Consider the following 20792-nt stretch of genomic DNA (forward strand, 5'->3'; position numbering starts at 1 on the left):
TTAGTTGCCAATCACACCCCTCCTGCACCATGTTTCACTAATAGCTACAACATCATATTTCCAGGTATCAATCCATGCTCTAAGCTCATCCACCTTTCTTACAATGCTCCTAGCATTAAAATAAATGCATTTAATAAATTCTCCACCTCTTCCTCTCTGTTTCTTTCTAACGGTACAAAGAACTTTACTGTCTTTTTCTTCCTTCTCCCATACATCTGTTCCTACACTCTGTTTCCCCCTCCCCCCCCAATATCTAGTTCAATCCTACTTGCCAAGACCTTCTCATGCCTCCTTCTAGCTCTCTTAAGTTCATTCTTCAGCTCCTTCATGGCTACCTTGTAACTCTCTGGAGCCTGGTCTGATCCTTGCTTCCTAAACCCTAAGTAAGCTTCTTTCTTCCTCTTGACTAGATGTTCCACATCTTTTGTCGACCGAGGTTTCTTCACCCTACTGTCCTTCCCCTGCTTCAATGGGACAAACCTGACAACACCCCCAGCAAGTGCTCCCTAAAGGCTCCCAGTTTCTCACATCTTGCATGAGGAGCACTCTTCTGACCCAAGCTCCATCTCACTACTCTAACTAGACACTAATAGATAAAGAAGGAAAAACTTGATAGAAACCTCACCCTAGCCATTTCTCTCTTGCCCAGGTCTCTCAAGCCAGAGCCTCAGATCCCCAGTCTAGCTCTGTCTCACTCCAACAATGGCTGCTCCGCTTAAACCTAACTTCTTTTTATTGGCCCATGCCAAGTGCCTAGTAACCCCCTCAATCTTCAGCTCTGCAGGAAGTCCCACAGGCCCTGCTCGCTTTTTAAGTCAGAGGCTTTTCTCTCCACAGGTAACTGTGATCTCAGTGCTGGGTGATTAGGTCACAGGGGTTCATTACATCAGAACTGAAGATCGGTCAAGGGGGTGACAGTCTGATTGCCACAGGTGACTAGCTAGTCTGCTTGTTATGTACCTGACATTAAATGTGGAACAGTACTGTTCAGGAACAGGCCCTATGGCCCGTGATCTTGTGCTGGACTAATTGAATTAACAACCTTACCCATTCTGGCTGCATATGGTCCATATCCCTCCATTTCCTGCCTACCCATATAGCCTCTTGAACACCGCTATAGTATCTGCCTTCACCACCGTCCCTGGTAGCACATTTCAGGGACCCATCACTCTGTGTGTATATTAAAAAAAACAATTTGCCCTGCACATCTCCTGTGAACTTAGACCCTCTTATCTCTCCACAGAGGGCAGAGTGCATGCCCTCTGGAATTGGACATTTCAATCCCGGGGAAAAGATTCTGACTGTCTATTCTATCTATGCCTTTCATAATATTCTAAAACTCTGTCAGATCTCCTCTCAACCTCTGCTGCTCCAGAGAAAATAACCCAAGTTTGTCCGGACTCTCCTAACAGCATTTGCCCTCAAATCGAGGCAGCATCCTGGTAGCATGTTCTATGTCCTGTCCATGATCTCCATATCCTTCCTATAATAGGGTGACCAGAACTGAAGTCAGTACTCCAGATGCAGCCAAACCAGAGCTTTATAAAGCTGCAGCATAACTTCCAGGTCCTTGAACTCGAAGGAAACGAGGAAATCTGCGGATGCTGGAAATCCAAGCAACACACGCAAAATGCTGGTGGAACGCAGCAGGCCAGGCAGCATCTATAGGAAGAAGTACAGTCGACGTCTCGGATGTTTCTTCTCCTATCTTCTCGGATTTCCCCCTCCCCCTCCTACTTTCAAATCTCTTACTATCTCTTCTTTCAGTTAGTCCTGACGAAGGGTCTCGGCCCGAAACGTCGACAGTGCTTCTCCTTATAGATGCTGCCTGGCCTGCTGCGTTCCACCAGCATTTTGTGTGTGGTACAGGTCCTTGAATTCTCTGTCTCAACTAATAAAGAGAAGCATGTCGAATGCCTTTCTTACCACCCTATCAAGTCAGGTCAAGTCATTCTTTTATTGTCATTTCGACCATAACTGCTGGTACAGTACACAGTAAAAACAAGACAGCATTTTTCTGGACCATGGTGCTACATGAAACAATACAAAAACTACACTGAAACTACGTAAAACAACATAAAAACTACACTAAACTACAGACCGACACAGGACTGCATAAAGTGCACAAAACAGTGTAGGCAGTGCCAAAATTGTGCAGCCATTTTCACGGAGACATGACTGGATCTCAAGATCTTTCTGGTCATCAACACTGCCATTAACTGTGTACTGTCCCTTTACATTTGAGGTGGCAGGTGACTGAGTAACTTCTTGTTTGCTAGTGTTTCTTATATCGTTCTTTCATTCCTCAGCGGAGAACGTGGCCAAGTCATGGAATGTGAGCCGGGAAGCCCAGGACAGGTTCGCTCTGCAGTCCCAGGAGAGAACTGAGACAGCACAGAAGTCTGGATTTTTTGTGAAAGAAATTGTCCCCATCTCTGTGCCATCCAGAAAAGGTACTGGCTCAGTTCACTGTGCAGTAGCTTCGATCTCCATCAATGATCAAGGGCCGTGTGTGGGTTCAGAGGTTTAAAATGCATTTATTATCGGAGAAGGTATAAATTGTACAACCTGGAGATTTGTTTGCTTAACAGGCAAAGCAAGGAACCTGAAGGAACCCAATTTTAAAAACAGAACAACACCTAGTGCCCACAGAAACAGGAGAAAAAAACGAATCATACAAGCAATAGAAATGATCAACAGTAACAGCACTGCAACCAAATTGAGTCCTTGGATCCAAATCCCTGGATCAGGTTGGAGTAGGCCCAAAGCCTCGGTATTCGGTTCGTCATATTAGCGGGTTTCAGAGAGGGGGGCTAACCTGCAGCAGGGATGCCCCCCCCCCCCCCCCATCTCCACGTAATTCCCCGATAGTCCAAACTGCTCAAGGACCTGTCCGTCTTGCAGGCTTATTGGCTGGGCCTGATGTTCAGGTGGCTGGAACTTTGCTAGCCCTGACACACTTCAGGCAGCAGGAATATTTGCTGTGCATAATCCTGCCTCGGTGTGCCAGGATGCGGTGGCTCAGAGTTACAGCCACTGTTTGCAGGCTGACCTATCCAGACCGTGGAGGTACACAACAAGTACAGGTGCACACAGAGCTCCACACAGACATGTTGACTGCAGTGACCCTCTTCAGTACAGTCATGTCGAGTGCAGTGACCCTGTTCAGTACAGTCATGTCGAGTGCGGTGACCCTGTTCAGTACAGTCATGTCGAGTGCAGTGACCCTGTTCAGTACAGACATGTCGAGTGCGGTGACCCTGTTCAGTACAGTCATGTCGAGTGCGGTGACCCTGTTCAGTACAGACATGTGGAGTGCAGTGACCCTGTTCAGTACAGACATGTCGAGTGCGGTGACCCTGTTCAGTACAGTCATGTCGAGTGCGGTGACCCTGTTCAGTACAGTCATGTCGAGTGCAGTGACCCTGTTCAGTACAGACATGTCGAGTGCGGTGACCCTGTTCAGTACAGTCATGTCGAGTGCGGTGACCCTGTTCAGTACAGACATGTGGAGTGCGGTGACCCTGTTCAGTACAGTCATGTCGAGTGCGGTGACCCTGTTCAGTACAGACATGTCGAGTGCGGTGACCCTGTTCAGTACAGTCATGTCGAGTGCGGTGACCCTGTTCAGTACAGACATGTGGAGTGCGGTGACCCTGTTCAGTACAGTCATGTCGAGTGCAGTGACCCTGTTCAGTACAGACATGTCGAGTGCGGTGACCCTGTTCAGTACAGTCATGTCGAGTGCGGTGACCCTGTTCAGTACAGTCATGTGGAGTGCGGTGACCCTGTTCAGTACAGACATGTCGAGTGCGGTGACCCTGTTCAGTACAGACATGTGGAGTGCAGTGACCCTGTTCAGTACAGACATGTCGAGTGCGGTGACCCTGTTCAGTACAGTCATGTCGAGTGCGGTGACCCTCTTCAGTACAGTCATGTGGAGTGCGGTGACCCTGTTCAGTACAGTCATGTCGAGTGCGGTGACCCTGTTCAGTACAGACATGTCGAGTGCGGTGACCCTGTTCAGTACAGTCATGTGGAGTGCGGTGACCCTGTTCAGTACAGACATGTGGAGTGCGGTGACCCTGTTCAGTACAGACATGTGGAGTGCGGTGACCCTGTTCAGTACAGACATGTGGAGTGCGGTGACCCTGTTCAGTACAGACATGTGGAGTGCGGTGACCCTGTTCAGTACAGACATGTGGAGTGCGGTGACCCTGTTCAGTACAGACATGTGGAGTGCGGTGACCCTGTTCAGTACAGTCATGTCGAGTGCAGTGACCCTGTTCAGTACAGACATGTCGAGTGCGGTGACCCTGTTCAGTACAGTCATGTGGAGTGCGGTGACCCTGTTCAGTACAGACATGTGGAGTGCGGTGACCCTGTTCAGTACAGTCATGTGGAGTGCGGTGACCCTGTTCAGTACAGTCATGTGGAGTGCGGTGACCCTGTTCAGTACAGACATGTCGAGTGCGGTGACCCTGTTCAGTACAGTCATGTCGAGTGCAGTGACCCTGTTCAGTACAGACATGTCGAGTGCGGTGACCCTCTTCAGTACAGACATGTCGAGTGCGGTGACCCTGTTCAGTACAGACATGTCGAGTGCGGTGACCCTGTTCAGTACAGTCATGTGGAGTGCGGTGACCCTCTTCAGTACAGACATGTCGAGTGCGGTGACCCACTTCAGTACAGTCATATCGAGTGCAGTGACCCTGTTCAGTACAGTCATGTCGAGTGCGGTGACCCTGTTCAGTACAGACATGTGGAGTGCGGTGACCCTGTTCAGTACAGTCATGTCGAGTGCGGTGACCCTGTTCAGTACAGTCATGTCGAGTGCGGTGACCCTGTTCAGTACAGTCATGTCGAGTGCGGTGACCCTGTTCAGTACAGACATGTCGAGTGCGGTGACACTGTTCAGTACAGACATGTGGAGTGCGGTGACCCTGTTCAGTACAGACATGTCGAGTGCGGTGACCCTGTTCAGTACAGTCATGTCGAGTGCGGTGACCCACTTCAGTACAGTCATGTCGAGTGCAGTGACCCTGTTCAGTACAGACATGTCGAGTGCGGTGACCCTGTTCAGTACAGACATGTGGAGTGCGGTGACCCTGTTCAGTACAGACATGTGGAGTGCGGTGACCCTGTTCAGTACAGACATGTCGAGTGCGGTGACCCTGTTCAGTACAGTCATGTCGAGTGCGGTGACCCACTTCAGTACAGTCATGTCGAGTGCAGTGACCCTGTTCAGTACAGACATGTCGAGTGCGGTGACCCTGTTCAGTACAGACATGTCGAGTGCGGTGACCCTGTTCAGTACAGACATGTCGAGTGCGGTGACCCTGTTCAGTACAGTCATGTGGAGTGCGGTGACCCTCTTCAGTACAGACATGTCGAGTGCGGTGACCCACTTCAGTACAGTCATATCGAGTGCAGTGACCCTGTTCAGTACAGTCATGTCGAGTGCGGTGACCCTGTTCAGTACAGACATGTCGAGTGCGGTGACCCTGTTCAGTACAGTCATGTCGAGTGCAGTGACCCTGTTCAGTACAGACATGTCGAGTGCGGTGACCCTGTTCAGTACAGTCATGTCGAGTGCGGTGACCCTGTTCAGTACAGTCATGTCGAGTGCAGTGACCCTGTTCAGTACAGACATGTCGAGTGCAGTGACCCTGTTCAGTACAGACATGTCGAGTGCGGTGACCCTGTTCAGTACAGTCATGTGGAGTGCAGTGACCCTGTTCAGTACAGTCAGGTGGAGTGCGGTGACCCTGTTCAGTACAGACATGTGGAGTGCGGTGACCCTGTTCAGTACAGACATGTCGAGTGCGGTGACCCTGTTCAGTACAGTCATGTCGAGTGCGGTGACCCTGTTCAGTACAGACATGTCGAGTGCAGTGACCCTGTTCAGTACAGACATGTCGAGTGCGGTGACCCTGTTCAGTACAGTCATGTGGAGTGCAGTGACCCTGTTCAGTACAGACATGTCGAGTGCGGTGACCCTGTTCAGTACAGACATGTCGAGTGCGGTGACCCTGTTCAGTACAGACATGTGGAGTGCGGTGACCCTGTTCAGTACAGTCATGTGGAGTGCAGTGACCCTGTTCAGTACAGACATGTGGAGTGCGGTGACCCTGTTCAGTACAGACATGTCGAGTGCGGTGACCCTGTTCAGTACAGACATGTCGAGTGCGGTGACCCTGTTCAGTACAGACATGTCGAGTGCGGTGACCCTGTTCAGTACAGTCATGTGGAGTGCAGTGACCCTGTTCAGTACAGTCATGTGGAGTGCGGTGACCCTGTTCAGTACAGACATGTCGAGTGCGGTGACCCTGTTCAGTACAGACATGTCGAGTGCGGTGACCCTGTTCAGTACAGTCATGTCGAGTGCGGTGACCCTGTTCAGTACAGACATGTCGAGTGCAGTGACCCTGTTCAGTACAGACATGTCGAGTGCGGTGACCCTGTTCAGTACAGTCATGTGGAGTGCAGTGACCCTGTTCAGTACAGACATGTCGAGTGCGGTGACCCTGTTCAGTACAGACATGTCGAGTGCGGTGACCCTGTTCAGTACAGACATGTCGAGTGCGGTGACCCTGTTCAGTACAGTCATGTGGAGTGCAGTGACCCTGTTCAGTACAGACATGTGGAGTGCGGTGACCCTGTTCAGTACAGACATGTGGAGTGCAGTGACCCTGTTCAGTACAGACATGTCGAGTGCGGTGACCCTGTTCAGTACAGACATGTCGAGTGCGGTGACCCTGTTCAGTACAGACATGTCGAGTGCGGTGACCCTGTTCAGTACAGACATGTCGAGTGCGGTGACCCTGTTCAGTACAGTCATGTGGAGTGCGGTGACCCTGTTCAGTACAGACATGTCGAGTGCGGTGACCCTGTTCCGTACAGTCATGTCGAGTGCGGTGACCCTGTTCAGTACAGACATGTCGAGTGCGGTGACCCTGTTCAGTACAGACATGTCGAGTGCGGTGACCCTGTTCAGTACAGTCATGTCGAGTGCGGTGACCCTGTTCAGTACAGACATGTCGAGTGCGGTGACCCTGTTCAGTACAGACATGTCGAGTGCGGTGACCCTGTTCAGTACAGACATGTGGAGTGCGGTGACCCTGTTCAGTACAGACATGTGGAGTGCGGTGACCCTGTTCAGTACAGTCATGTGGAGTGCGGTGACCCTGTTCAGTACAGACATGTGGAGTGCGGTGACCCTGTTCAGTACAGACATGTGGAGTGCGGTGACCCTGTTCAGTACAGACATGTCGAGTGCGGTGACCCTGTTCAGTACAGTCATGTCGAGTGCGGTGACCCTGTTCAGTACAGACATGTCGAGTGCGGTGACCCTCTTCAGTACAGTCATGTGGAGTGCGGTGACCCTGTTCAGTACAGACATGTGGAGTGCGGTGACCCTGTTCAGTACAGTCATGTCGAGTGTGGTGACCCTCTTCAGTACTGACATGTCGAGTGCGGTGACCCTGTTCAGTACAGACATGTGGAGTGCGGTGACCCTGTTCAGTACAGACATGTGGAGTGCGGTGACCCTGTTCAGTACAGACATGTCGAGTGCGGTGACCCTGTTCAGTACAGACATGTCGAGTGCGGTGACCCTGTTCAGTACAGTCATGTGGAGTGCGGTGACCCTGTTCAGTACAGACATGTCGAGTGCGGTGACCCTGTTCAGTACAGTCATGTCGAGTGCGGTGACCCTCTTCAGTACTGACATGTCGAGTGCGGTGACCCTGTTCAGTACAGACATGTCGAGTGCGGTGACCCTGTTCAGTACAGTCATGTGGAGTGCGGTGACCCTGTTCAGTACAGACATGTCGAGTGCGGTGACCCTGTTCAGTACAGACATGTCGAGTGCGGTGACCCTGTTCAGTACAGACATGTCGAGTGCGGTGACCCTGTTCAGTACTGACATGTCGAGTGCGGTGACCCTGTTCAGTACAGACATGTCGAGTGCGGTGACCCTGTTCAGTACAGACATGTCGAGTGCGGTGACCCTGTTCAGTACAGACATGTCGAGTGCGGTGACCCTGTTCAGTACAGACATGTCGAGTGCGGTGACCCTGTTCAGTACAGTCATGTCGAGTGCGGTGACCCTGTTCAGTACAGACATGTCGAGTGCGGTGACCCTGTTCAGTACAGACATGTCGAGTGCGGTGACCCTGTTCAGTACAGACATGTCGAGTGCGGTGACCCTGTTCAGTACAGTCATGTGGAGTGCGGTGACCCTGTTCAGTACAGTCATGTGGAGTGCGGTGACCCTGTTCAGTACAGACATGTGGAGTGCGGTGACCCTGTTCAGTACAGACATGTGGAGTGCGGTGACCCTGTTCAGTACAGTCATGTCGAGTGCGGTGACCCTGTTCAGTACAGACATGTGGAGTGCGGTGACCCTGTTCAGTACAGACATGTCGAGTGCGGTGACCCTGTTCAGTACAGTCATGTCGAGTGCGGTGACACTGTTCAGTACAGACATGTCGAGTGCGGTGACACTGTTCAGTACAGACATGTCGAGTGCGGTGACACTGTTCAGTACAGACATGTGGAGTGCGGTGACCCTGTTCAGTACAGACATGTGGAGTGCGGTGACCCTGTTCAGTACAGACATGTGGAGTGCGGTGACCCTGTTCAGTACAGACATGTCGAGTGCGGTGACCCTGTTCAGTACAGTCATGTCGAGTGCGGTGACACTGTTCAGTACAGACATGTCGAGTGCGGTGACACTGTTCAGTACAGACATGTCGAGTGCGGTGACACTGTTCAGTACAGACATGTCGAGTGCGGTGACACTGTTCAGTACAGACATGTCGAGTGCGGTGACACTGTTCAGTACAGACATGTGGAGTGCAGTGACCCTGTTCAGTACAGACATGTCGAGTGCGGTGACCCTGTTCAGTACAGACATGTCGAGTGCGGTGACCCTGTTCAGTACAGTAATGTGGAGTGCGGTGACCCTGTTCAGTACAGTCATGTGGAGTGCGGTGACCCTGTTCAGTACAGACATGTGGAGTGCGGTGACACTGTTCAGTACAGACATGTGGAGTGCGGTGACCCTCTTCAGTACAGTCATGTCGAGTGCGGTGACCCTGTTCAGTACAGACATGTGGAGTGCGGTGACCCTGTTCAGTACAGACATGTGGAGTGCGGTGACCCTGTTCAGTACAGACATGTGGAGTGCGGTGACCCTGTTCAGTACAGACATGTGGAGTGCGGTGACACTGTTCAGTACAGACATGTGGAGTGCGGTGACACTGTTCAGTACAGACATGTCGAGTGCGGTGACCCTGTTCAGTACAGTCATGTCGAGTGCGGTGACCCTGTTCAGTACAGTCATGTGGAGTGCGGTGACACTGTTCAGTACAGACATGTGGAGTGCGGTGACCCTGTTCAGTACAGTCATGTGGAGTGCGGTGACCCTGTTCAGTACAGTCATGTCGAGTGCGGTGACCCTGTTCAGTACAGACATGTCGAGTGCGGTGACACTGTTCAGTACAGTCATGTGGAGTGCGGTGACCCTGTTCAGTACAGTCATGTGGAGTGCGGTGACACTGTTCAGTACAGACATGTGGAGTGCGGTGACACTGTTCAGTACAGACATGTCGAGTGAGGTGACCCTGTTCAGTACAGTCATGTCGAGTGCGGTGACCCTGTTCAGTACAGACATGTCGAGTGCGGTGACACTGTTCAGTACAGACATGTGGAGTGCGGTGACCCTGTTCAGTACAGTCATGTGGAGTGCGGTGACCCTGTTCAGTACAGTCATGTCGAGTGCGGTGACCCTGTTCAGTACAGACATGTCGAGTGCGGTGACACTGTTCAGTACAGTCATGTGGAGTGCGGTGACCCTGTTCAGTACAGTCATGTGGAGTGCGGTGACACTGTTCAGTACAGACATGTGGAGTGCGGTGACACTGTTCAGTACAGACATGTCGAGTGAGGTGACCCTGTTCAGTACAGTCATGTCGAGTGCGGTGACCCTGTTCAGTACAGACATGTCGAGTGCGGTGACACTGTTCAGTACAGACATGTCGAGTGCGGTGACCCTGTTCAGTACAGACATGTCGAGTGCGGTGACCCTGTTCAGTACAGTCATGTCGAGTGCGGTGACCCTGTTCAGTACAGACATGTCGAGTGCGGTGACACTGTTCAGTACAGACATGTCGAGTGCGGTGACACTGTTCAGTACAGTCATGTGGAGTGCGGTGACACTGTTCAGTACAGTCATGTGGAGTGCGGTGACACTGTTCAGTACAGTCATGTGGAGTGCGGTGACCCTCTTCAGTACAGTCATGTGGAGTGCGGTGACCCTGTTCAGTACAGTCATGTCGAGTGCGGTGACCCTGTTCAGTACAGTCATGTGGAGTGCGGTGACCCTGTTCAGTACAGACATGTGGAGTGCGGTGACCCTCTTCAGTACAGACATGTCGAGTGCGGTGACACTGTTCAGTACAGTCATGTCGAGTGCGGTGACCCTGTTCAGTACAGTCATGTGGAGTGCGGTGACCCTGTTCAGTACAGACATGTGGAGTGCGGTGACCCTGTTCAGTACAGACATGTGGAGTGCGGTGACCCTGTTCAGTACAGACATGTCGAGTGCGGTGACACTGTTCAGTACAGTCATGTGGAGTGCGGTGACCCAGTTCAGTACAGTCATGTCGAGTGCGGTGACCCTGTTCAGTACAGTCATGTGGAGTGCGGTGACCCTGTTCAGTACAGACATGTGGAGTGCGGTGACCCTGTTCAGTACAGACATGTCGAGTGCTGTGACACTGTTCAGTACAGTCATGTGGAGTGCAGTGACCCTGTTCAGTACAGTCATGTGGAGTGCAGTGACCCTGTTCAGTACAGTCATGTGGAGTGCGGTGACCCTCTTCAGTACAGACATGTGGAGTGCAGTGACCCTGTTCAGTACAGTCATGTGGAGTGCGGTGACCCTCTTCAGTACAGACATGTCGAGTGCGGTGACCCTGTTCAGTACAGACATGTGGAGTGCAGTGACCCTGTTCAGTACAGTCATGTGGAGTGCAGTGACCCTGTTCAGTACAGTCATGTGGAGTGCGGTGACCCTGTTCAGTACAGACATGTCGAGTGCGGTGACCCTGTTCAGTACAGACATGTCGAGTGCAGTGACACTGTTCAGTACAGTCATGTGGAGTGCGGTGACCCTGTTCAGTACAGACATGTCGAGTGCAGTGACCCTGTTCAGTACAGACATGTCGAGTGCAGTGACCCTGTTCAGTACAGACATGTCGAGTGCAGTGACCCTGTTCAGTACAGACATGTCGAGTACGGTGACCCTGTTCAGTACAGACATGTCGAGTGCAGTGACCCTGTTCAGTACAGACATGTCGAGTGCGGTGACCCTGTTCAGTACAGACATGTCGAGTACGGTGACCCTGTTCAGTACAGACATGTCGAGTGCGGTGACCCTGTTCAGTACAGACATGTCGAGTGCAGTGACCCTGTTCAGTACAGACATGTCGAGTGCGGTGACCCTGTTCAGTACAGACATGTCGAGTGCGGTGACCCTGTTCAGTACAGACATGTCGAGTGCGGTGACACTGTTCAGTACAGACATGTGGAGTGCGGTGACCCTGTTCAGTACAGACATGTGGAGTGCGGTGACCCTGTTCAGTACAGTCATGTCGAGTGCGGTGACCCTGTTCAGTACAGTCATGTGGAGTGCGGTGACCCTGTTCAGTACAGACATGTGGAGTGCGGTGACCCTGTTCAGTACAGACATGTGGAGTGCGGTGACCCTGTTCAGTACAGACATGTCGAGTGCGGTGACCCTGTTCAGTACAGACATGTCGAGTGCGGTGACCCTGTTCAGTACAGTCATGTCGAGTGCGGTGACCCTGTTCAGTACTGACATGTGGAGTGCGGTGACCCTGTTCAGTACAGTCATGTCGAGTGCGGTGACCCTGTTCAGTACAGTCATGTCGAGTGCGGTGACCCTGTTCAGTACAGACATGTGGAGTGCGGTGACCCTGTTCAGTACAGACATGTCGAGTGCGGTGACCCTGTTCAGTACAGTCATGTCGAGTGCGGTGACCCTGTTCAGTACTGACATGTGGAGTGCGGTGACCCTGTTCAGTACAGACATGTGGAGTGCGGTGACCCTGTTCAGTACAGTCATGTCGAGTGCGGTGACCCTGTTCAGTACAGACATGTCGAGTGCGGTGACCCTGTTCAGTACAGTCATGTCGAGTGCGGTGACCCTGTTCAGTACTGACATGTGGAGTGCGGTGACCCTGTTCAGTACAGACATGTGGAGTGCGGTGACCCTGTTCAGTACAGTCATGTCGAGTGCGGTGACACTGTTCAGTACAGACATGTCGAGTGCGGTGACCCTGTTCAGTACAGTCATGTCGAGTGCGGTGACCCTGTTCAGTACAGTCATGTCGAGTGCGGTGACCCTGTTCAGTACAGTCATGTGGAGTGCGGTGACCCTGTTCAGTACAGACATGTGGAGTGCGGTGACCCTGTTCAGTACAGACATGTGGAGTGCGGTGACCCTGTTCAGTACAGACATGTGGAGTGCGGTGACCCTGTTCAGTACAGACATGTCGAGTGCAGTGACACTGTTCAGTACAGACATGTCGAGTGCAGTGACACTGTTCAGTACAGACATGTCGAGTGCAGTGACCCTGTTCAGTACAGACATGTCGAGTGCGGTGACCCTCTTCAGTACAGTCATGTGGAGTGCGGTGACCCTCTTCAGTACAGTCATGTGGAGTGCGGTGACCCTGTTCAGTACAGTCATGTCGAGTGCGGTGACCCTGTTCAGTACAGACATGTCGAGTGCGGTGACCCTCTTCAGTACTGACATGTCGAGTGCGGTGACCCTGTTCAGTACAGTCATGTCGAGTGCAGTGACCCTGTTCAGTACAGACATGTCGAGTGCGGTGACCCTCTTCAGTACAGACATGTCGAGTGCGGTGACCCTGTTCAGTACAGACATGTCGAGTGCAGTACCCTGTTCAGTACAGTCATGTCGAGTGCGGTGACCCTGTTCAGTACAGTCATGTCGAGTGCAGTGACCCTGTTCAGTACAGTCATGTGGAGTGCGGTGACCCTGTTCAGTACAGTCATGTGGAGTGCGGTGACCCTGTTCAGTACAGACATGTCGAGTGCGGTGACCCTGTTCAGTACAGACATGTCGAGTGCGGTGACCCTGTTCAGTACAGACATGTCGAGTGCGGTGACCCTGTTCAGTACAGTCATGTCGAGTGCGGTGACCCTGTTCAGTACAGACATGTCGAGTGCGGTGACCCTGTTCAGTACAGACATGTCGAGTGCGGTGACCCTGTTCAGTACAGACATGTCGAGTGCGGTGACCCTGTTCAGTACAGTCATGTCGAGTACGGTGACCCTGTTCAGTACTGACATGTGGAGTGCGGTGACCCTGTTCAGTACAGACATGTGGAGTGCGGTGACCCTGTTCAGTACAGTCATGTGGAGTGCGGTGACCCTGTTCAGTACAGACATGTGGAGTGCGGTGACCCTGTTCAGTACAGACATGTGGAGTGCGGTGACCCTGTTCAGTACAGACATGTCGAGTGCGGTGACCCTGTTCAGTACAGTCATGTCGAGTGCGGTGACCCTGTTCAGTACAGACATGTGGAGTGCGGTGACCCTGTTCAGTACAGACATGTGGAGTGCGGTGACCCTGTTCAGTACAGTCATGTGGAGTGCAGTGACCCTGTTCAGTACAGACATGTGGAGTGCAGTGACCCTGTTCAGTACAGACATGTCGAGTGCGGTGACCCTGTTCAGTACAGACATGTCGAGTGCGGTGACCCTGTTCAGTACAGACATGTCGAGTGCAGTGACCCTGTTCAGTACAGTCATGTGGAGTGCAGTGACCCTGTTCAGTACAGACATGTCGAGTGCGGTGACCCTGTTCCGTACAGTCATGTCGAGTGCGGTGACCCTGTTCAGTACAGACATGTCGAGTGCGGTGACCCTGTTCAGTACAGACATGTCGAGTGCGGTGACCCTGTTCAGTACAGTCATGTGGAGTGCGGTGACCCTGTTCAGTACAGACATGTCGAGTGCGGTGACCCTGTTCCGTACAGTCATGTCGAGTGCGGTGACCCTGTTCAGTACAGACATGTCGAGTGCGGTGACCCTGTTCAGTACAGACATGTCGAGTGCGGTGACCCTGTTCAGTACAGTCATGTCGAGTGCGGTGACCCTGTTCAGTACAGACATGTCGAGTGCGGTGACCCTGTTCAGTACAGACATGTGGAGTGCGGTGACCCTGTTCAGTACAGACATGTCGAGTGCGGTGACCCTGTTCAGTACAGACATGTGGAGTGCGGTGACCCTGTTCAGTACAGTCATGTGGAGTGCGGTGACCCTGTTCAGTACAGACATGTCGAGTGCGGTGACCCTGTTCAGTACAGACATGTCGAGTGCGGTGACCCTGTTCAGTACAGTCATGTCGAGTGCGGTGACCCTGTTCAGTACAGTCATGTCGAGTGCAGTGACCCTGTTCAGTACTGACATGTCGAGTGCGGTGACCCTGTTCAGTACTGACATGTCGAGTGCGGTGACCCTGTTCAGTACAGACATGTGGAGTGCGGTGACCCTGTTCAGTACAGACATGTCGAGTGCGGTGACCCTGTTCAGTACAGTCATGTCGAGTGCGGTGACCCTGTTCAGTACAGACATGTCGAGTGCGGTGACCCTCTTCAGTACAGACATGTGGAGTGCGGTGACCCTGTTCAGTACAGACATGTGGAGTGCGGTGACCCTGTTCAGTACAGACATGTGGAGTGCGGTGACCCTGTTCAGTACAGACATGTCGAGTGCGGTGACCCTGTTCAGTACAGTCATGTCGAGTGCGGTGACCCTGTTCAGTACAGACATGTCGAGTGCGGTGACCCTCTTCAGTACAGTCATGTGGAGTGCGGTGACCCTGTTCAGTACAGACATGTGGAGTGCGGTGACCCTGTTCAGTACAGTCATGTCGAGTGCGGTGACCCTCTTCAGTACTGACATGTCGAGTGCGGTGACCCTGTTCAGTACAGACATGTGGAGTGCGGTGACCCTGTTCAGTACAGACATGTGGAGTGCGGTGACCCTGTTCAGTACAGTCATGTGGAGTGCGGTGACCCTGTTCAGTACAGACATGTCGAGTGCGGTGACCCTGTTCAGTACAGTCATGTCGAGTGCGGTGACCCTGTTCAGTACAGTCATGTGGAGTGCGGTGACCCTGTTCAGTACAGACATGTGGAGTGCGGTGACCCTGTTCAGTACAGTCATGTCGAGTGCGGTGACCCTCTTCAGTACTGACATGTCGAGTGCGGTGACCCTGTTCAGTACAGACATGTGGAGTGCGGTGACCCTGTTCAGTACAGACATGTGGAGTGCGGTGACCCTGTTCAGTACAGTCATGTGGAGTGCGGTGACCCTGTTCAGTACAGACATGTCGAGTGCGGTGACCCTGTTCAGTACAGTCATGTCGAGTGCGGTGACCCTGTTCAGTACAGTCATGTGGAGTGCGGTGACCCTGTTCAGTACAGTCATGTCGAGTGCGGTGACCCTGTTCAGTACAGTCATGTCGAGTGCGGTGACCCTGTTCAGTACAGACATGTCGAGTGCGGTGACCCTGTTCAGTACAGACATGTGGAGTGCGGTGACCCTGTTCAGTACAGTCATGTGGAGTGCGGTGACCCTGTTCAGTACAGTCATGTCGAGTGCGGTGACCCTGTTCAGTACAGACATGTCGAGTGCGGTGACCCTGTTCAGTACAGACATGTGGAGTGCGGTGACCCTGTTCAGTACAGTCATGTGGAGTGCGGTGACCCTGTTCAGTACAGTCATGTGGAGTGCGGTGACCCTGTTCAGTACAGACATGTCGAGTGCGGTGACCCTGTTCAGTACAGACATGTGGAGTGCGGTGACCCTGTTCAGTACAGTCATGTCGAGTGCGGTGACCCTGTTCAGTACAGACATGTGGAGTGCGGTGACCCTGTTCAGTACAGACATGTCGAGTGCGGTGACCCTGTTCAGTACAGTCATGTCGAGTGCGGTGACACTGTTCAGTACAGACATGTCGAGTGCGGTGACACTGTTCAGTACAGTCATGTGGAGTGCGGTGACCCTGTTCAGTACAGTCATGTCGAGTGCGGTGACACTGTTCAGTACAGACATGTCGAGTGCGGTGACACTGTTCAGTACAGACATGTCGAGTGCGGTGACACTGTTCAGTACAGACATGTCGAGTGCGGTGACACTGTTCAGTACAGACATGTCGAGTGCGGTGACCCTGTTCAGTACAGTCATGTCGAGTGCGGTGACCCTGTTCAGTACAGACATGTGGAGTGCGGTGACCCTGTTCAGTACAGACATGTGGAGTGCGGTGACCCTGTTCAGTACAGACATGTCGAGTGCGGTGACCCTGTTCAGTACTGACATGTGGAGTGCGGTGACCCTGTTCAGTACAGACATGTGGAGTGCGGTGACACTGTTCAGTACAGACATGTCGAGTGCGGTGACACTGTTCAGTACAGACATGTCGAGTGCGGTGACACTGTTCAGTACAGACATGTCGAGTGCGGTGACCCTGTTCAGTACAGTCATGTCGAGTGCGGTGACCCTGTTCAGTACAGACATGTGGAGTGCGGTGACCCTGTTCAGTACAGACATGTGGAGTGCGGTGACCCTGTTCAGTACAGACATGTCGAGTGCGGTGACCCTGTTCAGTACTGACATGTGGAGTGCGGTGACCCTGTTCAGTACAGACATGTGGAGTGCGGTGACCCTGTTCAGTACAGTCATGTGGAGTGCGGTGACCCTGTTCAGTACAGACATGTGGAGTGCGGTGACCCTGTTCAGTACAGTCATGTCGAGTGCGGTGACCCTGTTCAGTACTGACATGTCGAGTGCGGTGACCCTGTTCAGTACAGACATGTGGAGTGCGGTGACCCTGTTCAGTACAGACATGTCGAGTGCGGTGACCCTGTTCAGTACTGACATGTGGAGTGCGGTGACCCTGTTCAGTACAGACATGTGGAGTGCGGTGACCCTGTTCAGTACAGTCATGTCGAGTGCGGTGACCCTGTTCAGTACAGACATGTCGAGTGCGGTGACACTGTTCAGTACAGACATGTCGAGTGCGGTGACACTGTTCAGTACAGACATGTCGAGTGCGGTGACACTGTTCAGTACAGACATGTGGAGTGCGGTGACACTGTTCTGTACAGACATGTGGAGTGCGGTGACACTGTTCAGTACAGACATGTCGAGTGCGGTGACACTGTTCTGTACAGACATGTGGAGTGCGGTGACACTGTTCAGTACAGACATGTGGAGTGCAGTGACCCTGTTCAGTACAGACATGTCGAGTGCGGTGACCCTGTTCAGTACAGACATGTCGAGTGCGGTGACCCTGTTCAGTACAGTAATGTGGAGTGCGGTGACCCTGTTCAGTACAGTCATGTGGAGTGCGGTGACCCTGTTCAGTACAGACATGTCGAGTGCGGTGACACTGTTCAGTACAGACATGTGGAGTGCGGTGACCCTCTTCAGTACAGTCATGTCGAGTGCGGTGACCCTGTTCAGTACAGACATGTGGAGTGCGGTGACCCTGTTCAGTACAGACATGTGGAGTGCGGTGACCCTGTTCAGTACAGACATGTGGAGTGCGGTGACCCTGTTCAGTACAGACATGTGGAGTGCGGTGACACTGTTCAGTACAGACATGTGGAGTGCGGTGACACTGTTCAGTACAGACATGTCGAGTGCGGTGACCCTGTTCAGTACAGTCATGTGGAGTGCGGTGACCCTTTTCAGTACAGTCATGTGGAGTGCGGTGACACTGTTCAGTACAGACATGTGGAGTGCGGTGACCCTGTTCAGTACAGTCATGTGGAGTGCGGTGACCCTGTTCAGTACAGTCATGTGGAGTGCGGTGACCCTGTTCAGTACAGACATGTCGAGTGCGGTGACCCTGTTCAGTACAGACATGTGGAGTGCGGTGACACTGTTCAGTACAGTCATGTGGAGTGCGGTGACCCTGTTCAGTACAGTCATGTGGAGTGCGGTGACACTGTTCAGTACAGACATGTGGAGTGCGGTGACACTGTTCAGTACAGACATGTCGAGTGAGGTGACCCTGTTCAGTACAGTCATGTCGAGTGCGGTGACCCTGTTCAGTACAGACATGTCGAGTGCGGTGACACTGTTCAGTACAGACATGTCGAGTGAGGTGACCCTGTTCAGTACAGTCATGTCGAGTGCGGTGACCCTGTTCAGTACAGACATGTCGAGTGCGGTGACACTGTTCAGTACAGACATGTCGAGTGCGGTGACACTGTTCAGTACAGTCATGTGGAGTGCGGTGACACTGTTCAGTACAGTCATGTGGAGTGCGGTGACACTGTTCAGTACAGTCATGTGGAGTGCGGTGACCCTCTTCAGTACAGTCATGTGGAGTGCGGTGACCCTCTTCAGTACAGTCATGTGGAGTGCGGTGACCCTGTTCAGTACAGTCATGTGGAGTGCGGTGACCCTGTTCAGTACAGACATGTGGAGTGCGGTGACCCTCTTCAGTACAGACATGTCGAGTGCGGTGACACTGTTCAGTACAGTCATGTGGAGTGCGGTGACCCTGTTCAGTACAGTCATGTGGAGTGCGGTGACCCTGTTCAGTACAGACATGTGGAGTGCGGTGACCCTGTTCAGTACAGACATGTGGAGTGCGGTGACCCTGTTCAGTACAGACATGTCGAGTGCGGTGACACTGTTCAGTACAGTCATGTGGAGTGCGTTGACCCAGTTCAGTACAGTCATGTGGAGTGCGGTGACCCTGTTCAGTACAGTCATGTGGAGTGCGGTGACCCTGTTCAGTACAGACATGTGGAGTGCGGTGACCCTGTTCAGTACAGACATGTCGAGTGCTGTGACACTGTTCAGTACAGTCATGTGGAGTGCAGTGACCCTGTTCAGTACAGTCATGTGGAGTGCAGTGACCCTGTTCAGTACAGTCATGTGGAGTGCGGTGACCCTCTTCAGTACAGACATGTGGAGTGCAGTGACCCTGTTCAGTACAGTCATGTGGAGTGCGGTGACCCTCTTCAGTACAGACATGTCGAGTGCGGTGACCCTGTTCAGTACAGACATGTGGAGTGCAGTGACCCTGTTCAGTACAGTCATGTGGAGTGCAGTGACCCTGTTCAGTACAGTCATGTGGAGTGCGGTGACCCTGTTCAGTACAGACATGTCGAGTGCGGTGACCCTGTTCAGTATAGACATGTCGAGTGCAGTGACACTGTTCAGTACAGTCATGTGGAGTGCGGTGACCCTGTTCAGTACAGACATGTCGAGTGCAGTGACCCTGTTCAGTACAGACATGTCGAGTGCAGTGACCCTGTTCAGTACAGACATGTCGAGTGCAGTGACCCTGTTCAGTACAGACATGTCGAGTGCGGTGACCCTGTTCAGTACAGACATGTCGAGTACGGTGACCCTGTTCAGTACAGACATGTCGAGTGCAGTGACCCTGTTCAGTACAGACATGTCGAGTGCGGTGACCCTGTTCAGTACAGACATGTCGAGTACGGTGACCCTGTTCAGTACAGACATGTCGAGTGCGGTGACCCTGTTCAGTACAGACATGTCGAGTGCAGTGACCCTGTTCAGTACAGACATGTCGAGTGCGGTGACCCTGTTCAGTACAGACATGTCGAGTGCGGTGACCCTGTTCAGTACAGACATGTCGAGTGCGGTGACACTGTTCAGTACAGACATGTGGAGTGCGGTGACCCTGTTCAGTACAGTCATGTCGAGTGCGGTGACCCTGTTCAGTACAGTCATGTGGAGTGCGGTGACCCTGTTCAGTACAGACATGTGGAGTGCGGTGACCCTGTTCAGTACAGACATGTGGAGTGCGGTGACCCTGTTCAGTACAGACATGTCGAGTGCGGTGACCCTGTTCAGTACAGACATGTCGAGTGCGGTGACCCTGTTCAGTACAGACATGTCGAGTGCGGTGACCCTGTTCAGTACAGACATGTCGAGTGCGGTGACCCTGTTCAGTACAGTCATGTCGAGTGCGGTGACCCTGTTCAGTACTGACATGTGGAGTGCGGTGACCCTGTTCAGTACAGTCATGTCGAGTGCGGTGACCCTGTTCAGTACAGTCATGTCGAGTGCGGTGACCCTGTTCAATACAGACATGTCGAGTGCGGTGACCCTGTTCAGTACAGACATGTCGAGTGCGGTGACCCTGTTCAGTACAGTCATGTCGAGTGCGGTGACCCTGTTCAGTACTGACATGTGGAGTGCGGTGACCCTGTTCAGTACAGACATGTGGAGTGCGGTGACCCTGTTCAGTACAGTCATGTCGAGTGCGGTGACCCTGTTCAGTACAGACATGTCGAGTGCGGTGACCCTGTTCAGTACAGTCATGTCGAGTGCGGTGACCCTGTTCAGTACTGACATGTGGAGTGCGGTGACCCTGTTCAGTACAGTCATGTCGAGTGCGGTGACCCTGTTCAGTACAGTCATGTCGAGTGCGGTGACCCTGTTCAGTACAGACATGTCGAGTGCGATGACCCTGTTCAGTACAGTCATGTCGAGTGCGGTGACCCTGTTCAGTACAGACATGTGGAGTGCGGTGACCCTGTTCAGTACAGACATGTGGAGTGCGGTGACCCTGTTCAGTACAGACATGTCGAGTGCAGTGACCCTGTTCAGTACAGACATGTCGAGTGCAGTGACCCTGTTCAGTACAGACATGTCGAGTGCGGTGACCCTGTTCAGTA

General features: G+C 52.6%; 1 protein-coding gene across 1 annotated transcript in view; it reads left to right on the top strand.

Annotated features, from left to right (window-relative positions):
* acat2 (acetyl-CoA acetyltransferase 2) overlaps positions 1-20792 on the top strand; it is a 115431-nt gene that overhangs the window by 19273 nt on the left and 75366 nt on the right. Inside the window, exon 5 of the mRNA XM_073051656.1 lies at positions 2310-2453. Within this exon, the coding sequence (XP_072907757.1) occupies positions 2310-2453 (144 nt within the window). The remainder of the gene's footprint in view (positions 1-2309; positions 2454-20792) is intronic.

This window comes from Hemitrygon akajei, chromosome 7 (genome assembly GCF_048418815.1).
Source record: "Hemitrygon akajei chromosome 7, sHemAka1.3, whole genome shotgun sequence".
NCBI lineage: Eukaryota > Metazoa > Chordata > Chondrichthyes > Myliobatiformes > Dasyatidae > Hemitrygon > Hemitrygon akajei.